The sequence below is a fragment of the Astatotilapia calliptera genome, chromosome 5 (genome assembly GCF_964374335.1).
Source record: "Astatotilapia calliptera chromosome 5, fAstCal68.1, whole genome shotgun sequence".
Classification (NCBI taxonomy): Eukaryota; Metazoa; Chordata; class Actinopteri; order Cichliformes; family Cichlidae; genus Astatotilapia; species Astatotilapia calliptera.
Window position 1 is genome coordinate 7,036,773 of NC_137426.1, and position 23,050 is coordinate 7,059,822.

General features: G+C 42.6%; 1 protein-coding gene across 3 annotated transcripts; it reads right to left on the bottom strand.

The window, feature by feature from the left end:
* Positions 1-866: 866 nt before the first annotated feature.
* LOC113021995 (proto-oncogene tyrosine-protein kinase Src-like) lies at positions 867-22,125 on the bottom strand. 3 transcript variants are annotated; one of them, XM_026166937.2, is made up of 13 exons: positions 21,735-22,125; positions 9,902-10,247; positions 8,388-8,487; positions 7,506-7,523; positions 6,676-6,774; positions 6,311-6,414; positions 3,959-4,108; positions 3,720-3,875; positions 3,361-3,540; positions 3,106-3,182; positions 2,841-2,994; positions 2,565-2,696; positions 867-2,131 (listed from the first exon to the last, which is right to left on the bottom strand). In XM_026166937.2, the coding sequence occupies exons 2-13, from the start codon at positions 10,173-10,175 to the stop codon at positions 1,923-1,925; spliced, it is 1,653 nt and encodes a 550-aa protein (XP_026022722.1). In that variant the 5' UTR covers positions 10,176-10,247; positions 21,735-22,125; the 3' UTR covers positions 867-1,922. The 3 variants fall into 3 exon arrangements, with proteins under 3 accessions (XP_026022722.1, XP_026022723.1, XP_026022724.1); XM_026166938.2 differs by having other exon boundaries at positions 9,902-10,183; positions 21,735-21,873; XM_026166939.2 differs by lacking the exon at positions 7,506-7,523.
* Between the last annotated feature and the right edge of the window lie 925 nt (positions 22,126-23,050).

Below are 23,050 nucleotides of genomic sequence, written 5' to 3' on the forward strand. Positions count from 1 at the left end.
ATTGGCTACTTTATGAAACAAATCACTGCAAAATGTGTGACATCCAACATAACCCTGCCATTTAGTGGCATACATGGTACAGCTACAGTATGTACAATATGACAGTGAGAACTGGCTGCAGTGGTTGAGATGTAAAAAAAAAGAAAGAAAAAGAAAAATAGTTTCAGAAGTCTGTATATGATCTCCGGGCCTGACCTGAACATGAAGTAAACAGACACATGTTGATGTAAAGTATAGCATAAATACAAACCCAGCCAATGTTCAAGAGAAGAATGGCACCAAAAAAACAAAACAAAACAAAACAAAAAAAAAAAAACATGCTAACTGGCTTCATAAATCAACTTTTATATTTAAGTCATAAACACAGTTTTATTGGGGTTACCTGATCAGAGTTTTACAGTTTCATTAGGGCTGCCTGGTTGCATATTTCATAGGGACGACACATGTGAGGTAAATGAAAACCTGTCTTGTTGAGCAGTTTGTTTTTACTTGCTAGCATGGAGTTTACTGGGGAGTTTTAATTTCAGAAAAATCATAGTATGTTTAAAAAAAAAACCAAAAAAAAAAACCCCACAACAACAAGGAAGCCCCATTGATAATAAAACAGTATATACATGGATAGCAGTAAAGAAATGTGATTTGTTTGGCACAGGCCCAAAGAGGCTTTTCCCATCCTGACTTTGATATTTACCAGTAGTAGCATCATCAACCTCTTAGTAGTTCACATAAATGATGGAACTTTTCCCCTCACTTATGGTTCAGAGATATTCACTGAAGGTGGCCTTTAGTGCCACGGCGACAGTGCTTATTTCAATGCAACTTTCCAGTTAAATTAAGTCAATCAAAACAAGCACTCAGACACTATCTGCATCAAAGACATTTTTAATCAAGGTTGGTTCCAGCAGGCTGTTTATTATGTATGTCAAGAAATACAGCTAGAAAAGGACAGGGTGATGATTAAACAAGAGAGAGCCCTCAATTGTTAATTTAAGTTACCTAATTTAAGTGTTACAGAACCTGCCTGTTGAGTACATTTACCCTGGCACTACCATTATGGCTATTTTAATAGCCTGTCTATTGAAAGTCACAGAAAAATCCACAAAATAAAGTGTTGTCAGATACTTTTGTCTGCCACAAAAACAAAACCTGAAACCACAGGACGAGTACTGTCCAAGTAAACATAAAAATAAAGATGCAAAGTTGAGTTCCAGAGCTGAGTTATTTGGAGACACTTTGAAGAAGCAGCACTTGAGAAAACTGGAGAGAAATGCTGAAAGTCAGACAGAAATAGAGGAAGAGGGGAAGAAATGAGATAAAGGATTTCAAGAGAGACAGACTTTCCTTTGGCACCTGAGCCACAGGGGCAGTGCTCTTCTGTGGGCGGAAAAGGTACCAGACGATGGTGTAGAGACGCAACAAAAGAGGGAAAGAGGGAGGTTTCACTAAACAGCTCATGCCTGATTGAAATATCCTCCCTCTTACTCTCTTCGACAGGAGCTTTATCTTTTCTCCTCTTGCCCTTTCTGTAGATCCTGATTTGATTCCTCCCACATCGGTCGCATCTCTCCAAAACATTTACCCGCAAGTTTAGTCAATCGATTCAATCAGAGCCACAGTCAGTCCAGCAAGAGTTTGCCTTCTACAGCTCAACCTCTTTACTGCAAGAGAACTTAAGTAAACAGTGAGTTCTTGCAGAAAGGAGGTTCTTCAGGTTCTTCTGTAGAAGTTCCGTTATGGCACATGAGGGGACTTCTGCCGGTTTCTATTTCGGTTTTACTTCCACAGATGAATCTCAAATTCCTCACAACTGAGTTTCACAGGCTCAGATCCTTAAACAGGAGCTCCTCTGAGGTCTGTTAGTGCAGATCATTCTGTGCTGAGGCCCTTTCCCCTTCTCACCAGGTTCAATTCGATATACGGTTCTATAGGTTCTCCCCAGGCTGATACTGGGGTTCTGTGGAGGTGAAGTAGTCCTCTAGGAAGCCCTGCAGGTACTCAAATGTAGGCCTCTCTTCTGGATCCTTCCTCCAGCAGGAAAGCATGAGCTCATGCAAGGAGCTTGGGCACTCTGCTGGACAAGGCATCCTGTAGCCACGCTCCACTTGGTCAAGCACTTCTCGGTTAACCATACCTGTCAAGAAAAACAGTAAGTTAGATTTTTGGACAGAAATCCTTTTGTGGTATGGCTCTGATCCAGGACCTTCCCAGCCTGCAGGGGTGGGAAGCTGGTTCAGGCTGGGATGGCAGCAGAAACATCCTGATCAGTGAGCAGAGCAGATATCAATGACAACAGCTGATCAAGTCAGATGTAGCAAGAAAAGGAGAAGATTTGCAGATGTGCAGCAATTGTGGGTATGCTAAAACACCTTATATGGTGCAACTTATGTGATTTGCCTATTGGATGTGTAGAAAGGTATCAGCTAGTTTTGGTCAATTCTGTCTCACAGCGCAAGATGTTTATCAAATATTGAATTATTTTAAATCATACAACGCGATTTATTTTTTTACTTGAATAAGAAACTGAAATTATTATGTGGGTTTATCCTGTCAGGTGGAGCTTTTACCTGGATAGGGAACTCTGCCTTTGGTTGCCAGCTCTGTGAGCAGCACACCAAAGGACCAGACATCTGACTTAATGGTGAAACGACCATACAGAGCTGCCTCCGGTGCTGTCCATTTGATTGGGAACTTGGCTCCTAAGAAAACATTATGAAACTCAGTGTGGCATGTTATAAACACTTTAGGACATCTTATTCTTATAAGTCACTTTTTCTTCTGTAACCAAACTTCTCTCTCTCTGATTTGAGTGTAAATATTTTAAGTAGGAAGAGGAGACTTACCCTGTCTTGCAGTGTACTCATTGTCTTCAATGAGTCTTGCCAGACCAAAGTCAGCCACCTTGCACACGAGGCTGTCTCCTACCAGGATGTTTGCAGCACGCAGGTCCCTGTGGACATAGTTCATCCTCTCCACGTAGGCCATGCCTGCTGCAATCTGGAAGGAGAGAGGACGAGAAATTTAAATTTCCATGTAGTACACCTTTTAGTATTGAATTCTTGGTGGTTAGATGATGCACTTAAGCACACTGATCTTTTGTAGTTTTACCTGAGCAGCCATGTCTACCAGCTGAGGCAGACGAAGCAGCTTTCCAGCTTCGCCTTTAAGAAAGTCCAGTAAGCTGCCTGTGAACACAAACCCAATATTATTTAATTTACGAAAACCTAAGCTGATAATATGTCAAATGTAAACATCCCTTTCCCCCTTTTTTGAACAAGAATTAGTAAAGAGGATTATGAATTTGTCCGAGTATCAAGCAGGTCTGAGAACCATCTCTTGACACAGTCTGCTGTGATGCGCTACCTTGGCTCATATACTCTGTTACAATATAAATGGGCTCCTCAGACACAACGGCGTACAGCTGGACCAGCTTTTCGTGCCGCAGCTTCTTCATGACCTGTGCTTCTTGAAGGAAGGCCTCTGGAGACATGGTGCCGGGCTTTAGAGTCTTAATGGCTACTCGTGTTGTACCGTTCCACGTACCTGTCAGAAGCCAGACAAAAAGACATTGCTTCTACAGTAAACTGCTGTCCTTACTCCTCTTAGTCCACCTACTCTCCAAATATAAAAGGTTTCCTAGTTTTAACAAGAAAGAGTAAATGATGCTCATGTTGCATCATAAAAGTTTAACCCATCTGCTAAGGTATGTTAGGGATTCTTACCCATCCAGACTTCTCCAAAGCAGCCCTGTCCCAGTTTGACGTCAAGGCGGAGAGACTCTCTGGGGATCTCCCAGGCATCCCTAGCCAGTCCCTGCGTCTGAGGTTTGGTCACTGGACAAACATCTGTTAGAGCGTGGCACAGTCCATCAGAGTGCTCTGAATGAGGAAAGGTTAAGAGTTACCATCAATGCAGTTGACATTTCCTAACTTTTGGTGACTACATGCACCCGAGTACTTACTGCGATAGTGGAAGACTAGCTGCTGTAGGCTGGTGAACTGGGTGCGTGAAGTGATGTAGAAACCTCCGCTATCCAGTTTCCTGATTTTGTAATGTTTAACATTAGCGCCTTTGGTGTTATCATAATCCAGCACTGACAGGCAATACGCCCCTGTGAGCAAGACAAAAACAGACAGACAGGTTAGAACAATAAAACCACATTGCTCCTGGCCCGTCTGGCAGCTGCTCTCTGGAGTTTCCTAGCAGCTGCGCTTTGGCTATTTAAGACCCTGCTGGTTGGATTAATGGCCAAATAACTAAGCCTTTGTCCTTATCCACTGCCCACCACTACAGAAAGTTTCATTAACCTTGTTTTGTCCAACAGTTTTTCACAAAACTACATTTCACAAGAATAATGATGACAAAATAGCCGATTAGGTAAAAACAAACAAAATGCAAATAACTTAGAAATGTGACAGGACTCAAACTTGATGCGATTTAAAAAAGGACTGAACTCACTTAGCAAACCTAAGCTTTACAGTGAGACATGAAAGCAAATGAAAAAAATCAATTGTGTTCGATCTGGAGTTTCACTGACTGACCTATTCTCTCATTAGAAAGAAACTCTAGAGCAGGAAAGACAGACTTCCCCAAGTGCATCAAGCAAATGTACCAAATCATTACCACCACTATAGTACTACTCAAGTACCTTCACTTCCAGATTTAAAACTAAACATGTAAAACTGAATTATCCTTTATTCATATTCTGAAAGCTAAAGAGCCTTTACATGATTACAACTACTACAGCATTTAGCCACTTCACACCATTTCTTCTTAGGTATGTGACATGAGAGAGACAAAAACCTGTCAAGAGCTCAGAGGAAAGGTTTCTTTAACAGGGTCACAATGTGAGTGCTTGTAGCCTGAACCTTGAATGATAAGATTCATCTTTTTCAACATGCAAGAGGCATGTTCATGCTCATCTCTGTCTCACTGCGAGCCTCACATTTGATATCTTATACAGAACACACCCAGAGGCCATGGCATCTTCTGCCAACAGCTCCTCCTATTCTCCCAAATCCTCCCCTTTTTCCTACAAGTGTTCACAGTTCTCCCCTCTTCTCAGTGTGTGTGTGTGTGTGTGTGTGTGTGTGTGTGTGTGTGTGTGTGTGTGTGTGTGTGTGTGTGTGTGTGTGTGGTGGGAGAACATGGACCTATAGCCGGGGGAAAATCCAGCAACCTTCTAAGATGACCTAGTTCTGGCAGAGTGATTCACCCCTATCCATTCACAAGCCCAACCCATTCCAATCTTTTCCTTTTACTTCCTCCAAAACAGCCCCCTAAAGAGTCAGTTTACGTCACAGGGACCAGATCTGAGTGCAGACTTTCAGCGAAAGATGCAAAACTCTGCCACAAGCCCAGAGAACAAAGACACAGCGCCGCAGGCCAGTGTGAAAGTTAACAAATGACTTAATTAGCAGGTTCTACCTCTTTCAAATTGAGTCCCTGAAGATCTACTTATTTCAAAGCACATCTGCTACTCTGTGTAAGCCTCCAGGGAGGCAGAAAAAGTGTCATCGCTTTATTATTTTGCCCACCTCACACATTTTTAATGTGTGAAAAATTAAGAAATCTTGGGGTTTTATTAAACATGTTTTACAGAGACAGTTTTACTAGATAGTCATGGAGTGTAAGGAAACAACTGAAAAACTGATCATTTCACAATTTCATTATGCCAACAACTAATTCTTGTTTTAATTATCAACTTATCAGCAGTTTTTGCCACCTCAACTAATTGCTTAGTGTGCGAAATGTTTAAAGGGGGGAAAACATGAGCCCATACATTTGTTGTGCTTGCACTGTCCCACACCAAAATGAAAACGGCACATTAAAGCATTTAAAAAAAAGCTGAAAAAAAGAGAGCATCTGCATTTTACTTAAACAATGAAACCACTTTAGCATAAAAATAGTTTTCAGTGGAAATCTTTTTAATGTCTTCGAATCCCTGCTGTCAAAATGTCAAATCTCATAGTGTATGTATGATATAATTTTTATTTATTTATACTTGGGAGGCCTAAACACAGTTACAATACATTTTAGAAGAATCATGTTGATCCACGTTTTGCACATGTCATCAGCCTGAAAAAACGAAAATACGCCTGCCAAAAGCCTGTTGGTCAAATAAAGAAATGCCACTTTGTGCAGGTCGAACACTGCTGCTAGATAGTTTTAATGTGAGAAAAAAAAAAAGCACTCAGGCTGATTTAATGCATCATTACGCGACTGCAGACAGGCAGAAGAGCTAATTGTTCTTGATAATGGTTCATGATAATGACTGTAGTCTCTGAAGTGATGCAAATGTCTGCTCTCTCACCTTTAGTAGTCTCGCTCTCCCTCACCAAGAAAGTTCCTCGTCTGTTCTGAGGGTTGAGAAGGAGCCTCTCCGAGTCACGTCGAGTGATCTTCCCAAAATACCACCTGCCAAAGTGGGCCACAGAGAGCGAGATCAGTGACGAGCTACTACTGAGCAGCTGGAGCAGGAATGCAGAGCTACGTTTGGATTATATGTATGAACTGTATGTCAGTACTCTTTATTTGTAAACATGGCCTTATCATGCATGGATCATTAAAATGCGTGCAGAGCACAACTACATGCAGGTTCTGCACTGAAAACCAGCTTTAGATGTAAATAAACTGCAGGGTAAATCGCATGAGGAGAACAAAGAGTGGATAATGTACTCTTCTGCTTGGATGGAGTCGGATGGAGCCACATAGTTGCTGGGGATATAACCGCTCTCTCCAGTTGTCAGGGAGCGAGCGAGCCACCAATCCCCTTCTCTGTGAGGGAAAGAGAGAGACAGAGAGATGAAGAGAGAGTGAGAGTCAATCACGAACAAAACTGAACAAGGCAATTAGAGATATTTAAAGTTTATTCAAAATCAGCACCATATTTCATTGATGAGGAACAACTTCTACCTTGTCTTTTGCTCAAAGACCCAAGAATATAAGAAGCTAAAAAATTTGATTTAATGATGTAAACTGAGGGAAACTGCACATGTATTGGGGACCAGTTTGAGCTTTAGTTTGTAGGAAAGACCGTGCATTCATTTATCAATGGCTTTGGACTTATGGGATTTGTTGCCAATGAGAAAAAACTGAACATTACTGGATTTATCCCTGAAATATTCCAGTAACTTTGAAACAGTGCCCTCTGATATGATCCATCCAGTTAAACTTCCACATCATTTGACTGAAAACCATAGTGCCATTTACACTGCAAAAGTGAAACTTAAAAAACCTCATCCCGCAAAGTTGATAGGATGGAGTTAAGAAAAAAAAAAATTGGTAAGATGGAAAATAAATGCAGGCAACCTTTTATTCCACTTGTCCCATCTTAGATTCAACTTTAGCTCTATGTAGAAACATGCAATATGTTTTATATAGGAGATATAGAATTAGTCCATCTCTATTTACCACTTCACGATGAAGCAAATGCAAGGATCGCAGGGACGGTGAAGAAAAGGTTGCATGAGGGTTTTTTTTTTTTTATTGCATTAAATATTACTGACCTGAAGCTGTACTTTTTCCTAGGAGAAACCATGAAGCATGAGAAAGAAAGAGAGGGAGAGATAACAGACACAGCAGACACATCAAAATGCAGCAAGGAGACACGGCAAGGCACGCAGCACGGCACAGACAGATAGCAGACGAGCTGCATAAGCTGTGGGATTACACAGTGGGCTGATTTAACTTTGATTTTCCATTTCAATGTGGGATTCTAATACTATAGGAGAGTATGAATATATTTCATTTATCTTCCATAAATGTCCACTTTAGGCCTTAGAAATACAGCCTGGCTAAACTCATCTAACTACTAAGCACTGCTTTGTAATGCTTCATTATGTATTTATTCTACTTTTCAGCCCAATTATGTAGTGCCAGGCTCTCAATAAATACCAGCAGAGCAGACTTATAGTAGGAAGTTATAGAAAGAGCTCATAGGAAAACAAAAAATTGTTGTGATTGTAAACACCTGCAAGAGAGTTATGTTGCAGATGTTTAGCTTAGAAAGAGCAGCTTGAAAAAACTCGCAAAAATTACCCCCCCCCCCCAAAAAAACAACGTAATTTCACTTGAACCTGTTTTGTTTTGTCCTGTTTCTATCTATATCTCGGTACAAAATGCTCCCTCTGAAGTCTCTTAAAAGATTATGATGATCACAGTTGCCCATGAGGAACAGAATGCATTAGCGCAGAGCTGTTCTGCTCACTTTTAGTAAACAGATGGGAAGGATCGACAGTTACCAGATCTGACTATCACCGCGTGTTCATTCATGTCCACATATGTGCGCGTCACAGATCACGTGTGCACCAAGAAATCTGTTCATTCACATCTCTGTGACTGTGTGGCATCACTACTAGAGTTACAGTGGGATGACTCTTGATTCTTACGTGTTGTTGACAATCTGCAGCCGGTCCCCTTTCCTAAAGGTCAGATCAGATGCTGTTCGTGACTCATAATCATACAAAGCCACAAATGTAGTGACGCCTCCTGAAAGAGACCACGGAGAAACAGAAACGTTCATTTGGGGAACAATACAGACACTGAAATAAAGACATTTAGCACACAAAAGGGTATTTCCACTTAAGATCAATGACACTGGTTTAACAGAGCTGGGAAATTTATTTTTTAGGTACAATTTGGTTTCCCAGGGATCTAAAAACAAGGTAAACTTAAAAGCACACCACTGTTCTGCATTTAATTTAGCAAAGATTCCCTCATCTTGTCTCAAGCCCAAACCCTCTCAGGCTGTCGCCAGTCAGTTTTTCAATTAAATTTGAAGAAGAAAATCATCAGTTAAAAACCAGTGGAATAATAAAAATATTATTCTAATAATAATAATAATAATAATAACATATATATAATGAATAACGTGTGTGATTTTTAGCACTGTGACCTAGCCCTTGAATTTTCAGCTTTTCAGGGTTGGATGCTAAGGTATTCTACTGCTGCTCTGAAAATGTATCTAATGAAAAATATTGACATTCAGACAGCATCTGTCTGACCGCCCTTGAAGGACAAAGGTATGATATTAATGGGGTTCTATGTAGCTTTATTTAATGAACTTGAGACCTAAACTGGGGAATTCTTCAGCCGATCATTGATTGGCTCATTAGGTGCGCAGCAGTAGGTTGCAACCAGCAGAACTGTTCTTCATATACCAGCAGGCCTTTGCTCTCTGGATGGAGCAACATTAACCCAGCCATCTGGCTGGTTTAGGCACATTACAGTTTAAATATATCCAGTAAATAAAATATGGACAGCGTGACATGTGGTGCTTCAAAGACGAAAAGAAGTTTTTAAGTCTGGCTCTTAGATAGTGAGAAAAAAAAAAAAAAAGATGCTTTTAAATATTTTTCTGTGTAAATGTGACTCATTATGAATCAGATTTTGCTTCTTCCCCCCCCCATCCACTTTGGGACTTTTGTGATCTCAAACTGAAAGCAAGTCCGTAGGCTGACAGAGACATCAAAGTTCTCGTCAGATTTATTGAATCCGTTTCACGACCACATTCACACAGGCAGTTAGCTCGTGTTGGCATAAAGACTGGAACCAAGAGAAACAACAAAATCTGCCTTTAAAAGCACTTCTAAAAGCTCACTAATTATACAGGAGGTTACTGTTTGTTCCCACTCAGTTCTTTCATATCAGGGTACGATGTGTTTGTTTCCTGCTGCATTTACTTTATTTAAATGTGGGACTAAAGCTTCACAGTAGTTTTACTTTACACTTTCCAGAGTCATCTTTCTAATTCTACTCTAATGTTTTATATGTTTATACAATCAAAAAAAGGTGACTTTTTAAAAAAAATCTTGTCTTTTCATGGCTTGTTGTTAAGAGGCGCTACATAAATAAACTTGTCCACTTTGCCCCAACTAACCCATTATGATAATGTTTTTCCTACCTGACAGAGGTCCTCTATGAGGTGATGTGACAGTTCCCGTGTGGTCCACTCCTCCGAAGAGAGCCAGCTCGGGAGTATTTGTTGGGGCGTGCTGGTGCTGCCCTTGATGCCCCCGCCTGCCTGTTCCGACGGCAGGGCTCCTGTTGGGTGTTTGGGTCTGCTGGGCGGGTCCCAGGTGGTGGAAGTGCCCGCTGTCGGAGCCTGTGCCTATGGTACCATCCAGGCTCATGGAGCGCTGGCCCGGCTCCTTGGGCTTGCTCTTGCCCGCCCCCATGTGCAGACCTGGGACCAGAGCCAATGATGAGTAAGCAGCACTTTAAGGTCCGAAGTGGCTTTGCTACTGCTTCTGTTAATCAATAAAAGTCAAATACATGCCATCACTGTATACTGTAGACCATGTACACTGCTATAAAAAAAACAAAACAAAACCCTACAGTATCCCAATTCAGTAAGTGTTTATTTAGTTTTTTTTTTTTTTGCATTTGCAATTTCATCCAACATCTCTGCCATCATATCTGCCAGTCCTAGCAGCAAAATTTGACTCAGAGGCAGGCATATGAATGAGGATATTCTTATTAATATTTAAATGCAGTTTGACCCACAAGCATCCTAATGCTTTAACCCTTAATTATTGATGCCATTTCAGTAGACATTTAATACAGTGTTATTTTTAAATACAGTGTTCATTTTCTTAATTGTTTACTAAATCTGACCATTTCAGTGTGACTGTACAAATGTACATTTTAAAGATGACGATTAAAAGAAAAATGAAGTTCACTCAGGAAAAGGAAGCGACCCCATTTCAGTTTCTAGCCATTCACTCTCCTAAAAGAAAAACTCTTGCTTCTAGCATCGCATTCATTTTAGCTCTCCCGGTCTGCTGTTGAGTATCCTTGGAGCTGCTCCAGGTTCAGTTAAAACCGTTTAGCATGCAAATACTCCACGAAGAGGGCACATAAAAACACGCATAGATTCAAGGTCGTTCTTGTCTGATTCAATCTGTTTTGAATCAATAAGCATTTACGTGGAAAACAAAGCTTCAAACAAAGGAGCTGTGGGCCGTACTGAAGCCGTGTGTTAATGCTGCTGAGTTGACAAGGACACAAACAGTTTCATCTCCAACAGGTAATTATACTGCTGCTTTTCCTTCACATCCTCATGTCAAATACATTTATTACAGCCCGATAAATGCAACAAGTCAAGAGTGCGCCTTCATCCCGAGTGCAGACAAAGACAAACATGCTCAGACAGTCAAGTGCACCCACAGAAAGTTAGAGTGCCTTGTTCACACACCAAGACCAATCCTCCCCTCCAGGCATAGCGGCGTGAGTCACTGTGAGACCGACTATTTCAAGCCAGCTGAAACAGAGACAGTCACACACACATGAAACAGTCTTGTTCCTTTGGAACCGAGACCGAGTGTGTGCGTTTCTGTGCATTAGCAGCTGTTCCTTGGTCTCTGGGAAACTAAGCTCAGTCGCACACTAACACCCAAACACAGTTGTGTCTCATATCCTTTTTCCAGCAACCCGTGTATCCTTATGAATGTTTCCAACACACTTGTGTTAGTCTGACAGACAGGACAGAGTTTTATTAAAAGGGAAAGAGGAAGGAACCGGCAGCGGCTGTAAAAAGAACGCGTAGGTGGTTGTTGTATACTGCAACGCAGACAGCTGAGGCTTAGTGGGTGTTTTAAGTGTGATGTGTGACTATAACTTAATTACACAGGTACGGGAATCCTCAAAGACATCCAAGGCTCCCACTGTGAAGCTGTGTTGGCGTGTAAGCTACAATGCGTGTGTGAACGTACACGAGCGATTTCAAACACGAGCGCAGTCGTGCAAGCTTCGCTTCAGCCCCTGCCAGGATGTAATTTGGTGCAGTGGAGGGGTTAATGTATCCCATGGTGCAACACTGAGTCATACTGAGACAAGCTCATAGGGCTTCAGACAAAGATGGACAGGGAAGTGGGAATTGTGTTAATCAATTTAAAGAGCTATTTTAGACATTGGCAATCAACATTATGGCCAGTTGCACTGACCGCCTCTAATGATCAACATCCGCCTCAACGGAAAAAAAAAGAAGAAAAAAAGGTAAAGATAAGATACATGCAAAGTGGGCCCTTACCACACGGGGAAACTTTTCATTTTGTCCTCTGTTACTTCGATATGCTACTAGGGGATTCCCTAGAGGATTGAGCCATCAACTTCCCAACTGGTGAATGACCAGTTCTGCCTCCTTAGACACAGCTGCCCCTAGTCAAACTACATCTGTGTGACTGGAAATTTATGAAAACTTCATAACATCCATATTGTTATGTACACCTGTTCATCAACGCAAATATCAGCCAGTCACATGCTAGCAACTCATTATGCATTTAGCCATGTAGGCATGGTCAAGACAACGTGTTCAAACTGATCATCGAAATGGAAAATAGCATGGCTGTTTGTGTCACATGGACTAATCTGAGTATTTCAGAAACTGCTAATCTACTGAGATTTTCTCATAGTATGGTTAATGGTCTGAAAGAGAGAAACTATGCAGTGAGTGGAAATTCTCTGGGTGAAAGTGCTTAGTTGATGTCAAATGCCAGTGGATAATGGCCCGGCTGCTTTGAGCTAATTGGTAGGCAACAGTAACTCAAATAATGACTCGTTACAAAGGTATTTGGAAGAACCTCTCTGAAGCCACAAGACGTCAAATCTTGAAGCAGATGGGCTATAGCAGCAGAAGACCACACTGCAAGCACCACCTTTCAGTTAAGAGCAGAAAGCTGAGGCTACAATTCGCACAGGCTTGCAAAAATTCCAAAAACGGTCTGATGAGCCTCCATTTCTGCCGTGACAATCGGCTGGTAGGGTCAGAATTTGTCAAGCACGGATCCACTCTGCCGTCTATCATAGTACACCTTTCTTGTCCCTCACTCGTTACCCGTTATTGTGGTCTATTGCTGATTCCACAGAGGAAAGACATTTTGATCTCAAGGAAATCAGTAATGCCATATGACATGTACCCATGTGTGTCACACATGCCAAATTTACATTTCACCACTTCAACTTTATTAGTATATGCACCACAGTGAATTTGGAGACTGCACAGATATCTCCCTGGTGGTAAATTCAGCAGGGTAAGCACTCGGCAGAGGAGTTCAAGCCAACTCTGATTCGCTCATTCTGGCTTTGATAGCCTCAAATGGATTTGGAAGACGTACTAATCATTAGGATCAATCTCAGACTGATGAGGAGAAGTAATGATTCTCACACACAGGTTTAATGTGAGCTGCAGTGTCCAGCACTTAGTTTAGTACTTCGCAGAGCAGCGTACAAACCACAGCGCCCTCGGAAGCCTCAAAGCCGGCGTGTTTGTGTAAACAACAGAAGTAGCTCTGTAGCAGAGCCTTGTGCCTTTTCCTAATATGGTGTTGCAACGGCCTAATATCAAGTGGTAACATGTGACCACATTAGCATAGGGGTATAAAATGAAAGACTATGGATTGGTGAGAATGGAATTAGACATTGTAGAGTCTTGCAAAAGAAAAGAGTAAGTAAGATCTGGAAAATATGTGAGAGATGAGGTGAAGTTGAGTTGGCAGTTTTAGATGAAGCAGACTGCACTACACACCTCGACTGCAACAATCAGAATCAGAATCAGAATACTTTATTGATCCCTGGGGGAAATTATTTTTTGTTACAGTGCTCCATTTTAAACCAACATTAAGACAAGACAGACAATACGCTAACTAAGAATAGTACAATATATACATATATATACATACATACATACATAAGTCACTTATAAATAAATATTTGGAAAAGAAACATGTGTAGTTGTAGCAGCAAACAGTGTGTTAAGTGGATGCGTTGTACAGGGAGATGGCCACAGGCAGGAATGATTTCCTGTGTCGTTCAGTGGTGCTTTTCGGTAATCTCAGTCTCTCACTGAACGAGCTCCTGTGACTGACCAACATGTCATGGAGTGGGTGGGAGGTGTTATCCAACATTGTCTTTATCTTGGACAGCATCCGCCTCTCCGACACCACCTTGAGGGAGTCCAGCTCCATCCCCACAACATTGCTGGCCTTACGGATCAGTTTATTAAGTCTGTTGGCATCTGCGACCCTCAGCCTGCTCCCCCAGCATGCAACAGCATAGAGGATCGCACTGGCCACCACAGACTCATAGAAAATCCTCAGCATTTTCTGGCAGATGTTGAAGGACCTCAGTCGCCTCAAAAAATAGAGACGACTCTGGCCCTTCCTGTAAAGTGCTGTGGTGTTTTTAGCCCAGTCCAGTTTATTGTCAATGTGTACTCCAAGGTATTTATAGTCCTCCACAATGTCAACACTGACCCCCTGGATTGAAACAGGGGTCAAGTGTTTCCTGGTCTTCCTGAAGTCCACGATCAGTTCCTTGGTCTTTGCCACGTTGAGCTGCAGATGATTCTGCTCACACCACGTGACAAAGGAGTCGACCACAGCCCGGTACTCTGTCTCATCATCCCTGCTGATGCATCCAACCACCGCAGAGTCATCAGAAAACTTCTGAAGATGGCATGTCTCTGTGCAGTGGCTGAAGTCTGTGGTGTAGAGGGTGAAGAGGAAGGGGGAGAGGACAGTCCCCTGTGGTGCCCCTGTGTTGCTAATCACCTTGTCAGACACACACTGTGGGAGACGTACATATTGTGGTCTTCCTGTCAGGTAATCAACAATCCAGGACACCAGAGAAGCATCCACCTGCATCGCTGCTAACTTATCACCCAGGAGGGTCGGCCTGATGGTGTTGAAAGCACTGGAAAAGTCAAAAAACATGACCCTCACAGTGCTCGCCGGCTGGTCCAGATGGGTGTAGACACGATTGAGCAGGTAGATGATGGCGTCCTCTGTTCCGAGACGAGGCTGATAAGCGAACTGAAGGGGATCCAGATGTGGTCTTACTATGGGTCGCAGCTGGTCCAGGATGAGCCTTTCCAGGGTCTTCATGACGTGTGAGGTCAGTGCCACGGGCCTGTAATCCTGGGGGCCACTGGGACGAGGCGTCTTTGGTACAGGGACGAGGCATGATGTCTTCCACATCACCGGGACCCTCTGCAGACTCAGACTCAGCATAAACAGTTTATGAAAGACTCCACACAGCTGGGGGGCACAGGCCTTGAGGACAAGGGGACTCACTCCGTCTGGTCCAGCAGACTTGCCTGAGTGAAGTCTCCTCATTTGCATCTCAACCTGGTATTGAGTGAAGGTGATGGGTGGGGGAGGGGTGTCAGGAATCTCACAGGAGGCAACATGTGAAGAGAGAGGCTGGCACAGTGGTGTGGCTCTGGATTCCAGGCTGACTGCAGGTGAGGTTGTGGGGGTGGGAGCAGACACTGTGGTGTCAAATCTATTGAAAAACAGATTCAACTCGTCGGCTCTATTCTTACCTCCCTCAGCTCCCCTGCTGTTGGTTGGCCTGAATCCAGTGATGGTCTTCATGCCCCTCCACACCTCTCTCATGCTGTTCTGCTGGAGTTTCCACTCCAGCTTCCTCCTGTAATTGTCCTTAGCCTCTCTGATCTTGTCCTTTAGTAACACCTGGACCTTCCTCACCTCCTCTTTGTTGCCCCCTCTGAAAGCCCTCTTCTTGTTGTTGAGGAGGGCTTTGATGTCCTTAGTCACCCACGGCTTGTTATTTGGGTAACAATGAACAGTCTGAGCTGGAACAATGGAGTCGGTGCAGAAAGTTATGTAGTCTGTGATACACTCAGTAAGCCCATTGATGTCCTCGGCGTGAGGCTCACAGAGTGTTTCCCAGTCGGTCACCTCGAAACAGCCCTGTAGTTCCGCTATTGCCTCCTCTGACCACCTCCTAACAGTCCTGGTGGTCACAGGTTCCCTCCTCACAATTGGCACATAGCGGGGGGTGAGGTGAATCAGGTTATGATCTGACCTACCAAGTGGGGGGAGGGAGGAGGAGCTGTATGCATCCTTGACGTTAGCATACAGTAAGTCTAAAGTTTTCTCTCCCCTGGTGGGACAGTCCACATATTGTTTGAATGTTGGTAGTGTATTGTCCAGTGATACATGGTTGAAGTCACCCGAGATCACAATAAAGGCACTCGGGTGCTGAGTCTGTAGCCGAGCTATGGCAGAGTGGATAGTGTCACATGCAGCTGTGGGGTTAGCAGAGGGGGGAACATAAACAGCCACCAAGATGACGTGAGAGAATTCCCTGGGTAAATAATACGGCCTGAGTCCAACAGCACACAGTTCAGTGTCCGGGCAACAAATCCTTTCTTTGATTGTTATGTTGGCAGGGTTACACCACCGGTTGTTAACTAAAACAGCAAGCCCACCTCCTTTACGCTTACCGCTAGCGATGCTGTCCCTGTCCGCCCGAACAGTGTGGAAGCCTTCCACGGAAGCATTCTCATCGGGAATGACCTGGTGCAGCCATGATTCGGTGAAACACATCAGGCTACACTCTCGGTACTCCCTCTGACTCCGTACCAGTGCTGAGAGCTCGTCGATTTTACTTGCCAACGATCGCACATTTCCCATCACGATAGACGGCAGACACGGTTTAAACCTCCTCCTCGCTTCGAGCCTCCGCTGTCTCACCGTCACCTTTTTTCTTCTCTTCTGTCCTTGACCTCTGCATCCCCGATGTGTTTTCCTCCAAATTTCAGCTGGTACTTCTGCGGGCACTTCTGCGGGCCTGGCCAGCGAGCCGGCCGGCATCAGGGCGATCAGCTGATCTCTGGAGTAAACAGTCCGTGCGTGTAGGAGATGTGCCGCGGTCCCGTTCCATGATAAAAGTAACAGTTCCACGGCCACCAGAAGAACAAAAACTCTCTCAATCCACATGATTGAGTAAGAGATAGAAAACGGAGGAAAATACAAGTCAGAAAAAAAAGAATACGTAAGAAAAAAGAGCTAAACTAAGAGAAAAGCAGGAGCGACTGTAACAGGCTGCACGCTGGTTGGCGCATGCGCACTTGATGCAAGAACAGGCACCTGAGCAGCAGGAGGGCAGGGTGGGAGGAAGGAATAGAGGAGAGAGAGAGGGAGGAAGATGGAGCAGGAGAGCTCCATTTTCATGGTTTTCCAGGACTAGAGATGCAGACTGAAAATTTCTTGGACTATTTTCCAACTTGCAGATCAATGGAAAAAACAAGGAAATGGCTGACGCTACACAAGCAGATTACTGACCCCAGTGTTTATGAGGACGCCAGATACAATTACAGACCATTACATATTGCACTTTGTCTCATGGAAGATAATATCTTGTAGTGGATCAGTTGATGTGACCTACTTCACAGACAGGAGTGTAACAGTTATCAAGGTTTACTCTATATACCTCTACTTTTGGCCCAAACATTCAGTTCATACTTCAGTTTTTCTCTTTGATGAGATGAACAACAAAAACAATAAAAAAATAAATACCACAGGAATACCCTCCAATATTCTGATATAATTCAGTCATTATCTGACTGAGCTTTAAGCATCGCATTAAACTTGCCAGTACAGGAAGGTGGAAGTGCAGCATGATATTGTGAACGTTTTTGTCATGAATCTTGGTTTCTGCGGTTAACACTGTCAACAGAAAGAAGATCCTGGGTCTTTCTGTGTGGACTCTGCATATTCTTCCTGTTTCCATGCGAGTTCTCTATGGAGACATGCATGGAGTTTGATTAACTGATGAATCTAGGTCTGAGTATGAATGGTTTCTGGTCTCTCTGTTAACCCTGCAACAGATTGGTGACCCGTCCGGGGTGTACCTCTCCTTATGCTCCTGGCCCCATCACAACTGGTGTTAATTACATTTTTAGACAAGTTCATGACAGGCTCAGCAGATTGGCACAGAAGTGAAGACGTGCAAACCTGATCTGTGGGTTATGGGTCATGACCAAATCAGAAGAAAAGCGGTCAATCTAGCAAGAAGGCAAAACAGAATCTCTTTCAAACAGAAACTCATGTTGCTTTGCGCCAAATAATCATAATAATAATATTAAAAATACTTTTCTTTAATTATTAAAGAAAGTTGGCTTCGAGCATGAATGGATAGTGTCTTCTCAAATTTGCAAACTTCTTAAAGCTGAGGTAAGCAGCTGGGATTTTTGTGGCACTCTTTCAGTATTTTTTTTTTTTTTTTAAAGGTTCCACATTTGTTACATAATATGTGGTTTAAATGTCAAGAGATAGAGTAAAGACATGCTGTAAGGTAAGCTCTGGATTGTTGGATTTCTCTATATTATATATAGGCCATATATAACCTCTTTAGCTCTCACTGTAAAGTCCACTGAGATACGTGTTGTTCTCAATGGAGACTATAAATAAAGTTAAACGGAATTAACCGGTTCTTGATTTGCCTTGTATGGAGAGTGATTCTAAGGATTTGATACCCTATGAATCTAAACTTTCTGCTCATCAACAGGGAGCAAAAGCTGTGGAGAAAGCAGAAAAAAGTAAAGGAATAATAGCCAGCTGCCTAAATGGAATGCAGGATATAAAGTAGACAAGTCCTAACACCTTTCATGCTCTTCAACTGCATCGCATCAGGCCAATATTTGTTTCAATTTACATGTGCCCCAATATGACTTTTTATCATTTTCATATCCATCTTGAAAGACTACTGAATGATTCTGTGCATACTGAAAGACTTTATGCTGCACCCTGTCCATACTGATTCCAGTGTAAGTGACAAGGGGGTCAAAGTGCACAGTTATCCACAATGCCAGTCATACCTGACATTTCCTCGTGTGCACAGCAGGTCAAAGCTGGCCTTTATCAGTAAATATGTTCAGCTCTGTTTTCCCCAAAGAATGACTTGGTGGAATCCCAACTTCAACCTCATCCCTACAGAGCTGACATTTTCTGCAGTCAGCTGTGTTGCAGCTTTGCTTCCTCAACGCAGTTGGGATAGATTGCCATTGACATTGCTGCTGTGGATTAGCTTTTAATGAGAAAATACACCACTTTTGTTTGTCTCCAGGTAGCATCCGTCTGTTAAACCTTTAAACTTGTTAATCTGTTAGTCCTACTGAAATTCTGCATTGTAATTCATTGTCTCACGGATATCTTAATCTACACACACTCAACAAAGCACACTTCTGTGCTGTTTTTCTGCAATTATTTTCAAGCCGAATCCCTAATTATGCAGCCTTTACAATCATTGTAGCCCCCACCCCACCCCCACTTTTTTTTTTTTACCACCCTTTGCCCGCATCTCAACAAGGAACCATTGTTTGAGAAAACAATGACAAAATTTAGTCCGAAAAAGACTGGAAGATATCCACTTCACCAGAATAATAATGCAGAAGCTGTAGATGAGCTTCAAGTAACCTTAATGCTTTCTTGCACAGAATAAAAACTGCAGATGTTGTCTGTTACATCAACTTAAACTGAAATAGTAACATAACCATTAAATCTTTGATCATCCAATAACAATATTCTCTGGTGTACAGCATCTTTACCTATGTCTTCAGTAGACACAATCAAGTCCCTAAATGTTAAATAGCATAATTAGCCATAATGCAAAGGACCCATCCTAAGAATTTCTGACAAAATGACTGCTTTAAAGCACTACTTACAGTTGAGGAGTGTTTTAGTGCAATCATTCTCATTTTTGTCATTCTTATTTTGCATAGGTTGCCAAAAAAAAAAACAACCAAAAAACGTTTGGAGTTCCATATTAACCTTCGTAATCCTTCATCTAAGGCTGAGCTCACAAGCTCAACATGTCTGGTCAGGCACATAAGCACATTTGGCCACGACAAACCTCACTGAGTCACAACAGACGGTAACAGTTGCCACTGTGCTGCAGAGAGGAAAGACAGCTCCAGCCAATGTTTCAGCTGAATGGGAAAATTACGGTTTGCCCTTGGGAGGGGAGAGGAGGGGAGGCGAGGGGGTGGTGGTGGGGGCGTAGTAATGATGGTTCCTCAAGATTAAAACGAGAGGAAATGTGCACATTAGTGTCGCTGTCTTATTCCCATATAGATGTTGCATGATGAACAATGCAGTCCACAGATACATGCGTAACGTACAGATCATCTATATATAGCAAAAGTCAGAGAGAGAAAAAGACAATGCAGTCGCATAACTATCGAGCCTTCTCCAATTTTAGTCCTGTAACTCCCCAAATCAGATTTTCTGTGTTTTTTTTCCTCCCATTTCTTTTTATGATTAAATCCCACAGACTTTGGAAAGTGAAAGTCTCTGTCTAGCTGTCTCAATTCATCTTCCCTCTTCCTTAGAAGCCAACATACTCAGCAAAGGCGAGGAAAAAAAGCAGTGGAGGAAGATAAGTGGAGAGGAGAGGGGCACTGTGGCACTCAGCTGATAAAACCCACTTCCGCCCATCTTTAACTAGTGGCTCTGGCAGCGAGCGATCCGGACTAAAAGGAACAGCTGCTGTAGCCAGATTAATTTTACAGGACATCAGTCGTTCAGTCTACAAATTTATATATCTTATTAATGACGCTGTGTCATTCTAGGTCATTTACACACAGCCTTTTTTTATTATTTACAGGATTTTAAAATAAAGTCGGGGTCTGCTTTTTGAATCTGTTCTCTTGAAAAAGTCATTTTACACACATACTGTTTCACAACAGCCTGTCTGATTGTTAACTGGCAGTCAGTTAATCAGTTTTAATGAACAACTGAACATTAAAGAAGCTTTCACTTCTGTCATTTATTTCTGGTTTTCTTTGTTATGAGAGTAAATTGATGTTTTGGACGGTTGACTGGACAAAACAAATGGTATTAAGACGATATCTAGGGTTGTTGCAACTTGTAAAAAAGTAGACCTACATCATTAAAAAAATATATTTTTGCAGGCCTATATCAAATTTCAATCTTTCACAGCCACATGAGGGGATTATGATGCATTTTCACCCACTTCCTGCACTCTTTTTGCTTGAAATGCACTTGTAAGAATTCAACAAGGTATTTAAATGTTCTTTCATAATTTGCTAACATAATGCTTGCATCTTCATCCAGTGATAACATCCAATACTGAGCATTCCCATGATTCAAGCCAAAAACCTGAATCCCCCGCCGTAAGGAAATAAGCTGGAGCTCGTCCAGAGCCCCCAAACCAACTCTAAATAGATTAACCACATAATTAAAACTCTATTTCCACGGGATTAAACGCCAGTTGTTGTGAGCAAAGCTGCTATCAAAGAAACACGGGGTGGGGTAGTAGCTGCCTACAGGATCAGCAGCTGTCAAAAATGATAATGTCTTTGCTATTAGAAAGAATCGTAAATTGAAATCAAAAACGTTCACTGTTCGTGTTTGCTAAACAGATGCCCACAAGGCTCGTAAACAGTGATTTGTGAATGGGAACCGGGACAAAAATAATAATAATGATGAAAAAGGGACAATGCTCCAGTGAGTGTCGTAGGCTTTGGCTCACATACAGCGCATATGCGGCCTGATGAACCAAAACAGGTGCTGCTACAGCTCCATTTTGAATTTCGATGGATTGTTGGCTTTATTTTCTGTGCGCAGCCGATTTACTGCGTCTTCCCGAGTGTTCGTGATGATCGCCAAGACAAAAATGAGAGATTTGCACAAACGCTTTGCATTTTGCGGGGCGTAGTAAATCGTCAACAACCTAGCCCTGGCACAGACTGAGTGGCACTGGCCAAATGTGCGAGTGAATGGCCTGTGCAACAATGAAAATACAAGTCAGTGAAGAGGGGGGTAGCTTATCAATCCCTGTGTGAAACATCCGTGAGAGAAAAATGCGCAGCACACATTTTTTTTAAGAAAAAAAAGAAAAGCCGACATTGAATGCCGAAATAAATCTGCATTATCGCACTAAACTGCTACGAGCTCTAATTAACTTACCTTTGACGCGTCTTGAGATTTAGCCCAAAAATCAGAGACGCGCAGCGAGGAACCGTGTTAGATCCGAACGGCTGTCCTCATTAGAAAAATAATGGAATCGGATGGCCAGTTGCTGTGGAAACCCCGGGCCAGCCACGAATCCCATTTAGCGAATTTCGGCAAAATCACAGGAGGAGGAGGAGGAGGTCATGACGGGGACTGCTTTCAGGAGTTGGGGGCACAGCTGCCGAGCGGCTGCGGTGGGCCGGGCAAACCTGTTCAGCTGGGAAGGGTCGGCGGCGCGGTAAATTGGTGCGACGAAGCAGGAGTGGTGTAGTGTGGAAAAGACATGCCTCGTGGGGGGGAAGGCACTAGATAATGCATCACCAACGAAACACGAGAGCGCAAATATGGGGAGGCTGGATTTTACGCAGTAACGTCGGGAGCATTCACCACGTCACCTTGCGTAACTCGACGCCGGCTGTTAAATTCGCCGCGGCGTTGACAGAAATCCCCCCCCCCCCCGTTTGGGTTTTCCTAATATCTTTTTATTAGTCACGACTGAAAACATTCTTATAATAAAGGTAATAAGACACTACGCGCGTGCCCTGTATGTTTACGTCTGTCGTTTGCTGAAAAGCTCCATTTAGCCGACTGGGAAAATTGGTTGCTAAGCGACACACACTTCCCTAATGGTAAGTTTTTGCTGGTGCAGTGATACCGGAACCCGGTCGGCGTTTAGCGGTGTTTATCATCCATCAGCTGATATCCTCTCCCACACTCCCGCATCAAGTTTCCAGTAGTTGAAGCGGAGAACTGAAACTACTTCAAGGAGAAGTAAAACGTACAATCCCAGTACTTTTTTCAATGACACAGTCAACTAACTTGAAGATATATTCAAGCAGAGGCACTATAATGTAGGCCCATGTCGCTCATAGAACCCTCGGAACTCTGCAATAGCTGATATTGGAAGTAGAATTCCCAAAAGCTTTTTAATTTCACTGGTAACTCTATACGTGCAATTCTTATGTCCCAGTAACCTTTGAAATGAAAATTAATTTAAAAATAACTGCCCAGATGCACATCAAGATGGCCAGAATTTGTCTGGAATACTTGGATTAAAATCAAGACTTTATACAAGACAGTTCATGTAAAATATGTGCAATACTACCGCTTTAATAAAATGCTAAATGGATCTAAACGAGGTAATAAACATCCCAACCAAATGGCTTTCTGAGGGCATCAACGATTAGCAAAAATCTGATCACTGTTTATCTCGGAATTTTGAATACATTTAAACATACAGTCGTTGTATTACAAATTTAGAGTGAAAACAC